Genomic DNA, 9,373 nt, shown 5'->3' with positions numbered 1-9,373 from the left:
TCCCTATCTCATACTTCAAAACCCCTCTACATTCTTTACTCCTTTCTCCCAGTTTCTGACCATGAGATGGTCTTTTTCCTCACCAAGGGCAAACAGGTTTCCAGGAGCATAATAACATCTCATAGAGGCAGATATCTTCAAATGCATTCATTCAACCATTTAACAAGCATTTATTTAATACCTACTACTGTACTAAGCACCTTATTATGTGCTGGGCATACAAAGGCACAAACAAAACAGCCCTTGAGCTCGAGGAGCTTACATTCTAGTAGGGGAAACAATATCCACAAAAAATGAAGTACAAAATTTATTCAAGGTAGCCAGAAAGTAATTCCGGGGCGGGGAACACTAGCAATTAGGGAGATCAGGGAAGGCCCCATCAAGGAAGACCTAAGCTCTGCTTTTAATTTAACCAGCATTTATTAAGTACCTACTATATGCAAGGTACTCTGCTAGGCACTGGGAATACAAATACAAAAAAATTATAATAATTCCTGCTCTCAAGGGGCTTATAATTTTAAAAGATATAATATAGGCAATTAAATAATAATAAAAATTATAATAGTAACAATTATAATAGCTAACATTTATATAGTGCTTACTATGTGCCAGGCATTGTACTAATTTACAAATATTATCAAATATGATCTCATTTAATCCTCACAACAACCCTGGGAGGTAGGTGCTATTATGATCTCTATGTGCAGATGAGGAAACTGAGGCAGAGGATAAGTGGCTTGCCCAGGGTCACATAGCTAGTGAGTGTCTTGAGGCTGGATATGAACTCAGTTCTTCCTGACTCCAGACCAGGCATTCTATCCTCCTAGCGCCACCTAGCTGCCTAGTTATTTTTTTTCTTTTTTGGCTGGGCAATGGGGTTAAGTGATAACTGCCTAGTTATTAAGCACAAAGTATGTACAAAGTAATTTCAAGAGGAAGAGTGTTTAACCATCAAAGAACCTCAGGAAAGGCCTCCTGTCCAAGGAAGAAGCACCTGAACTGTGCTTTTAGGAAACTAGGGATTCTGTGAGGTGGAGGTGAGGAAGGAGGGCATCTGACACAGGAGAATTTGTTCACTTCTAGGCTCGGTCTGGGAGACAGGCCATCCTGGGCAGAGAAAAGTCAGCTTGACTAACAGAAAGAGTTTGTAAAGGGGATTGATATGAAATAAAACTAGAAGGACTTGAAAGTAGAAAAGTATTTTAAGAGGAGATGAGGAAAAAGCATGTTGCAGGAAATACATGCCCAAATGGATGGGCCAGGAAATGGTGCGACTGGGTTGGGGAACAGCTCGTAGCCCAGATGGCTTAAACTACAGGGTGCATAAATGACAGTAGATGGGAAATAAAGTAGAAAAGACAAATTGAAGCCAGATTGTGGAGGAACTTAAATGCCAGGAAAAAAAGGAAATTTTTATTTTATCTTATAGGAAACAGGGAACCATTGAATGTTTTTGAGTAGGAGAGTGCCCGTGCACAGTCAGACCCATGCATTAGGAAGGTTATTTCAGCAGCTGCATGAAGGCTACATTGGAGTGGGCAGAGACTGGAGGGAGTGTGATCAGTTTGGGGGCTAAATTGTTGCTGTACCCTTCTCCCCTCAACAAAGTAAGAACAATTTCATCCCTGCCCCTCCCAGTCATTATACTCCACAGTCTTCACAACCTCTCACTTTATCCTTTCATAAAGCATTTTCAAGTGAGTCACTTCAGTCTGGGAAAGGTTAAGGCCTGGCCAGTCCAAGATTAACTCAAATGTTAATGACCAATTAGTATAATTCAGGTGGAAAGGGAAGGTATACCAAGTGGTAAATGGCTTGGAGGTAGTATAAACACTGGGCTTGACTTCTAGAGATAAGAAGCTTTTAATCTAATCAGTTTCTTTATATTTAGGGAATATAAAGGGATTGGAGTTCAGTAGCCACCAACAGATTTCCCAGAAGCAGACTCTGGAAAAACTTGCAGGTAAGAGGAATACTTACCTTCTTCTTGCTCTGTTGTTTCAGTGGTATCCAAGTCTTTGTGACTCCTTTTGGGCTTGTTTGTTTGTTATTTTGGCAAAGATTTTGGAGTGGTTTGTCATTTCCTTCTCCAGCTCATTTTACAAATGAGGAAACTGAGGCAAACAGGGTTAAGTGACTCGCCCAGGGCCACACAGCTAGTGAGTGTTTGAGGCTGGATTGGAACTCTGGTCTTCCTGACTCTAGGTCTGATGCTCTATCCACTGTGCCACCTAGCTGCCTATGGCAAGACAAAAGAGAAGGTGGGTGCTGAAGGCTAGGAAATGGGTAAGATAGAATAAGATGGACCCTAGTAACTGGGGAATGTCTAGAATCCTAAAACCATCTCTACCTCCCCCTCTACATAGGAAATAAAACTGTCTCTCTCAACACTAATAGTCTTTGGGGCAGAGGGTAATCTTGACTTGGGGTCTGTAGGTCCTTTGACCTCTGGCCTCTGACATTGGCTGTGAGACCCTGAGCAAGTCACTTAAAACTCTCGGTGACCCAGACAAGTCTCTAAGACTAAAATTAACAGAACAATTGCTGATATGCATTGGTGGTTTCTTCACCTACACCTTCAGCTCCCTACAACTATGAAATCACAGATCCAGACAGAAAATGCCCCAAACTCCAGGGTTAGCCCAGGCTCTGCTGCTCTTTCTACCCTAGCCCCACCGTAAGGCCAAAGCTACTACTATGGCCCCATTCTCAGCTCAGCTCAACTCATCTAACTCCGAGCCCTTCTCTCTTGTCTCAGGAAACAGGGCTGGGAAGATGGTGAAAGTCAGAGTTTTCTCTCTGATGCTGTTTCCTCTATTCTTGGCAGTGGTGAACAGTGCTATGGAGGAGACTCACTTCAGGTAAGGAGGAATGGTTTCATTTTGGGCTTCCTCAGAGACACTTATCTGGCTTAGGGAGTAGGATTTAGTGACCATAGACAAGAGAAGCCCGAGGAAGTAGCCTAGCAAAGGTCTCTGAAGGATGGTCATTGAACTATTCTGCTTCCTCAGAGGATGAAGCCAGGGTGAGTGGGGGTTAGGCTGCAGGTAGGGAGATTGAGTATAGATATTTGCAAAACTTGAATATTCTTTCTTGGAGAACTTTAGTTAGCATCTATTGTCTGTTTCTTGGGTGGTTTAGAGTGGTGAGTTGCCTTTCCAAGGCAAGGAGATAAATTATAGGACTTTGGGGTGGGGGGGAGAGTCTATATATATGGACTGTGTCATTATGACTGCATCAAGGAGTTGAATAGGCAAAAGAGAGATAATGGAAGTATGGCGAGGGTGATCAGGAAAACCCTTGACTTACTCAATTGGAGTACCTCCAGTGGAATTGGACATATACTCTGGCTCCTTGCTGAGGGACATTCTTCTTTTTGAGATTATATAGCAACTCTTTATAGCCCCCAATTAAAACAAGAGGGAACCAGGGCAGTGATTCAATATGAGAGGAAGATGGGAGCCTATATGGCAGGCCCCACCTACTTTTAATTTCTCCTGCCTATATCTCAGCTCCCACTGGAACCAAAGTCACATATTTAGAAAAGTCCCTGGGTTGAGAATGAAGCTCCATCTATATCACTGTGTCTCTGACAGGGTATCTGAGCCATGGTAACATATATCCAGTAAAAATGAGTTCAGTTTGTTCTCAATGGGTCCTCCTGAGTTGTAAATATTTTTCTCCTGATCGCTATTGACCTCCCTTTGCTTCCTTCTGTATCTTCCCCATCCTTTCTTCCTCTCTCATCTTTTATCTCCTCTTCTTCTATCCCTTCCCCTGATCTGTTCTCTCTTCTTCTCTTTCTGTTCCTCTCTCTATTCTATTTTCCATTCTTCCTTACCTCTCTCCCCCACTGAGTAGTCTTTTTTTTCTGCCTCTTTTCATTCTCTAGGCCTCATCCGAAAGTAGGTGGCCCTTGGGCTCGAGGACAGCGCTATGCTGAGGGGACCTTCATTAGTGACTACAGCATCACCATGGATAAGATCATGCAACAGGACTTTGTTAACTGGCTGCTGTCCCAGAAGGGGAAGAAGAACAAGTGAATTACTTCTCATCTCTTTCCCAGGGTCCTCTAAGCCCTTCTCCTCCAGCTCAGTATTTCCCTAGGTCCCTCCTTTTTCCCTAGCATTTCCTACTTCCTCTCTCACGGTGTTCCCCAGTTCCCTACCTTTCTTTTTTTAAATAATGTTTGCTAATTTATTTTTTCTTTCTTTTAAAAATTTTTAACATTAAAAAATTTTGAGTTCTAAATTCTCTTTTTCCCTCCAACTCCAGTTCTCTTCCTTTTCTTCCAACATCTTGCCAGCCCAGTCCCTCTCTCCTAGTATCCTCATCATTTTCCCCTGGAGTTATCTCTCTCCCTCACCTTTCAGCTCCCAACCCTGTTATCTCCACCCTTTTTCAGGCCCCTGTTTCAGGTTGGACTGGTCTTGCCCTTAGAGTTCAGAGTGTTGTTGGTGGTCCTCTAAAGACACCCTGGAGAAGAGCCCTATCCACTTCCCTTTAGTTACGGCTCTGATCAAGTGAAATAGTCTAGTTTTGGGGTATACCAGTTTGATTTTACAATATTGAATCTATGTCACCACTTTTAAAGGGAGAACATATTGGACCCTCAGGAGTTTACAGATACATATCAGGAAGGAGAAGGATGTTGAGGCAATATGAGGTGTAGTACTCTCAAATTTTGTAATGGCAGCAAACTTTGGGAAGAGAATAAATCAACATCTATTCTCAAAGATTCTCCTTCATCCTCTTCAAGACTGGTCTTAACATAATTGAGGGTGTCCTCTTTGGGGGCCCTGAACATTTGTGTAATGATAACAATTGAAAAATGAATTAAGGAATTGCTTGGGTGAAGAGGGATGTAAGTCTGTGAGTAGGAGACAGAGGTATTAGGGACAAAAAGGCCTTGAAAGTCAATGGATTAAAATCATCACCTCCTTCCTGAACTGCAAAACTCAGTTTCATCCACTCTTTGACCTTTGTCTTGCCAGTTGGAGACATAACATCACTGAAAGAAAAGCTGACAGTACAGAACTAATGAACCAAGCCAACTGGGACCTAAAGAACACGGAAAACTGGAGGTAAGGTCAATCTCTTGTAGAAAGGAAAGAATAATAGATGGGAGATTCCTGTGTGTGACTGGAACTACACAGAGCCATTATGACTAAATTTCTACCCTCAGTACCCCCTAATCTCTGGGCCAAAGCAACTCCTTGAGACCAGGGACAGTTTTTACCTCCCTTTGCAACTATAGCACTTAGCACAATTCCTGGCACTTTTGCTAATAATAAATGTTTGTTGACTGATTGGTTCTTGAAATGGATATTCAATTTACTGTGAACTAAAATAGGAAACTTCCAAGAGTGAGGCCAAACAGGCTATGTAGCACAATGGAATTGGAGTCATAGGTTCAAAGTTTGAATGCCTGGTTCAGCCAAAGTTTGCTGCCATTACAAAATTTGTTGCCATTACCTTAGGGACCTTGAATAATCTACAACTTCTTGAAGTCTCAATTTACTAATCTGTAAAATGAGAGTGTTGGCCTAAGTGGTCTCTAAGGATCTGTGATCCTATGATAGAGTAATGATGACTGGAAAGGAGTTTTGTGTCAGAGCTTCCAAGAGAAGCTTGGAGAAACTCATCCAAGAAGTCTTATAGCATCATCTGATTTAGAATTCAGAAGAACTTTAGAATTCATAGGATCATCGATTTAGAGCTGGAAAGGATCCCAGAGATCATTTAATCCAACTACTTGTTTTATAGTCTGTCAGTCAGGCAACAAGCACATTTTGTCTGCCTTTCCTTTGGTTTGAGCTCTTACAGTAGGTATAACTTGCTGCTGAGCACGGGAAAGAGACGCAGAGAAGGTACAGGACACAGCCCCAGCCTATAGGAACTCTGCCTGACAAGGAAAAATAACCTCTGTCCTCAGGGAGTTTCCAGTCTGATAGGGGAATCAGGACACAGTCAACAAGCACTTACTATGTACCAGGCACTGTGCCAAGTGCTAGGAATACAAAGAAAGGCAAAAAACAAAAAAATTAAAAAAACAGGGCAAGTCCCTGCCTGTAAAAGATCCTACATTCTAATGGTGGAGACTAGGTACAAGATAGATATAAGGTAGATGAGGTAATCTGGAAGGGAAAGACATTCATAGCTTGGGGGGAAGGGCTGGAGGTATAGGACAACCCTGGGAAAAAACCTCCATAGGAAGCTGGGATTTAAGCTGAGTCCTAAGGAAGCCAGGGAAGCTGAGAGGAAGAGGTGAAGGGGGCAGAGCATTCCAGGCATGAGGGATAGACAGTAATCAGTATAAAGGCATGAAGAGGAGAGAGGGAGTGACTGCCAGGAGGGACTGACAGTTAAAACAGTGTAGTTGTATCTCAGAGTGTGTGGAAGGAAATAAGGTTGTAAGAAGACTAGAGATACAGGAAGGGACCAGATTATGAAAGGCTTTAAATGTGAAATAGGACTTCATATTTGATTCTAGAAGTAACAGGGAGCCACAGATGGTCACATTCACTTTTTTTTTTTTTTTTTTAAGGAAGATCACTTTGGCAGCTTAGTGGAGGGTGAATAGGAAAGAGAAGAGACTCGAGGAAGGGAGATTTGAGGAAAACTAATGCCAGGCAATTGGTAATGATAGCCTGAGCTAGGATTATGGTTCCATGAATGAAAAGGGGGATATATACATACATACATACACACACACACACACACACACACACACATATATACATATACACATACACATATACATATACATATGTGTATACACATATATACTCAAGTGATGTTGTAAAGGTAGAAATGACAAGATTTCACCATAGATTAGATATGTGGGGTGAGAATGAAGAGTTAGGATGAAACTAAAGTTACAAGTCTGTGTAACTATAAAGACAGTGGTCTCCTTAACAGTAATAGAGAAGTTTATGAGGAAAAGGGCTTGAGATGGGGGTGGGAGGGCCAATAATGAGTTCTGTTTAGGACACGTTGGAGTTTGAGATGCCAATGAGACATCCAGATTGATATGTTTAAGAGGCAATTGGTGGAGCATGTAGGTGGCACAATAGATAAAGAAGGACTTGAGTTCAAATTTGGTCTCAGATACTTACTAGCTGTGTGACCCTGGGCAGGTCACTTAACCCTGATTGCTGAGAGAGAGAGAGAGAGAGAGAGAGAGAGAGAGAGAGAGAGACATTTGGAGATTCCTGACTCTAGCTCAGCAGAGACATTAGGGCTGTGTGTATATATCTGGAATCATCTGCACAGAGTTGATACTAGAAACTGATAAGATCATCAAGTGAGATAGCCCAAAGCAAAAAGAGAAGGGGGCCCAAGACAGAGCCTTAGGGAATACCCACAGTTAGTGGGTGTGACAGATGATAAATGAGAAGACTGAGAAGAAGCAGTTAGATGGATAAGAGAAAGAAGTGTCACAAAAACTCAAAGAGGAGACAATATCCAGGAGGTAAGGTTGGTCAATAGTACCAAATGCTGCAAGAAAGCTCAAGAAGTATGAAGATTGAGTAAAGCTCATTTTATCTGGCAATTAAGAGATTATTGGCAACATTGGAGAAGACACGTTCAGTTGAATGATGAGGTCAGAAGCCAGATTGTATAGGGGGCTGAGAAGAGAGTGAGAAGAGAGGCTCTAATTATAAATAACTGAAAATAAGATGGAGTGGAGATGATAATGCGAGTAATTTGCTGGAGAAGTCAGGAGGGGATTGGAATCATGGGCACAAGTAGAAGGGTTTGCCTTAGCCAGAGAAGAGCCTCTATATCATCTGATGCCAGAAGGAGGAGATAGTAGAAGGAATTGAGTGTTGTAAAAAGAGAAGGATGGAAGAAGGGAGAGCTTTTTATAAATGGTTTCAATTCTTGTAGTGAAGAATTAAGTGAGGTCCTCAGCTGGGGAGGGGGGTGCCATTAAAGGATTGAGGAGAGACCAGAAGATTATGAATAGCTGCTGTGGAGAGTGGGATGGTGAATCATGTAGGGAGCAACAGAATGTTTGCCTTATTATAATTATTATCTAACATACATTTGCAGTAGACCCAGTAAGCAAGGAGGCAATTGGTGGGAGTAATACAAAGCAAGGCATGATCATGAGCAGGAATAAGACAAAGGTACAAGGGTTTCAGAAGTGGAGAATAGGATACAGCTGGTTCACCAAGTGGTTGAGATAGGGAAGGAAGGATAAAGTAGTCATTGTAGGGGATCTAGGAAAGAACTGGAGGGTGTTGATTTTGAGACATTGAAATATTGGAGGATGAAGAAGTGCAGCAAAGACTAAAAGTTTACTCCAACTGGCCAGCATTCCCCCAGTCGCATGTGAAAGGAACTGAAGGAAAATGGTGAATTGTTGTCTAACCTGACGGGAGAAACTTAAGGTGTTACAAGGCTGCCTAAGTGCCACCAAAAGTATTTCATGAGTGTGGAACAATTCATGAGTCAGTCTGGAGGAGTGGAGGAGGAGCCAAGGGCTTCTTCACCTGTTAGTCACCTGTGTCTGTTCTTCCTGGCCAAGGCCATGCTAAATGGATACATTCACCTTGTTTTCCATTCCATAATAGGATACTCTTAGCATCTCAAAATTAAATTAAAAATTAATGTATTAAAAAATGCTGAGAGATGAAGGGAATACAGGTCATAATGAGGATAAAGAATAAACAAAGCCAGGGGTTGTAAAGCATAAAGAGAATGATAATTGAAGTTTATGAACAGGTAAAGGACTGAGGCTTGAAGATGATTTGATTAAGATCATACATGTAATACTTGTTTTATCTCTCTGTAAACTTCTTAAGGACAGATGTCAATCAATCACTCTATAAGTATTTATTCAGCACCTGGCTAAGCATTCGGGATACCAAGTCAAAGCAAAACAGTTCCTGCCTTCCTTCTTGTATTTCACATGAATAGCAGGTGTTCAGTAAACAAATGCCTATTGAAGGAAGGAAGGGAGGGAGGGAAGGATGGATGGAGGGAGGAAGGAAAGGGGGAAAGGAAGGAAGAAGGAAAAGTAGGAAGGAAGGAACACTTACTCTGACCTCTGGGTTATTTCCTTTGCAGCTCCCTATTTAAGGACTCCTTTGCATCTAAGGATCCTAAGAATAAGAGAATGAAGGAATTGGCACTGGTGTGGTTGATTTTGTCCTAAGGTGGGAGAGGAATTGGATTCTAGGGTCTCCCTTAATGAGAAGCAGCATGGATTAGTGAATAGAGTGTTGGACTTGGCATCAGGAAGACCTGGATTCAAATTCTCACCCCTCTGTGCCTTAGTCCCCTCATCTGTAAAATAAGGGGTTTGGATTCAATGACTTCTTGGGTACTATCCAGCTCTAAATCAATGATGCTGGGATCCACA

General features: G+C 42.0%; 1 protein-coding gene across 1 annotated transcript; it reads left to right on the top strand.

The window, feature by feature from the left end:
* The first annotated feature begins 2,775 nt into the window (after nucleotides 1-2,775).
* GIP (gastric inhibitory polypeptide) lies at nucleotides 2,776-9,166 on the top strand. Its single transcript, XM_027872959.1, has 4 exons — nucleotides 2,776-2,861; nucleotides 3,893-4,039; nucleotides 4,995-5,084; nucleotides 9,079-9,166. The coding sequence occupies exons 1-4, from the start codon at nucleotides 2,776-2,778 to the stop codon at nucleotides 9,164-9,166; spliced, it is 411 nt and encodes a 136-aa protein (XP_027728760.1).
* The last annotated feature ends 207 nt before the right edge of the window (nucleotides 9,167-9,373 follow it).

Source organism: Vombatus ursinus, unplaced genomic scaffold (genome assembly GCF_900497805.2).
Source record: "Vombatus ursinus unplaced genomic scaffold, bare-nosed wombat genome assembly UNPS02014801.1, whole genome shotgun sequence".
NCBI classification, from domain to species: Eukaryota; Metazoa; Chordata; class Mammalia; order Diprotodontia; family Vombatidae; genus Vombatus; species Vombatus ursinus.
The sequence above is the reverse complement of the archived record's forward strand: the minus strand, read 5'-3'. Positions and strand labels throughout refer to the sequence as shown.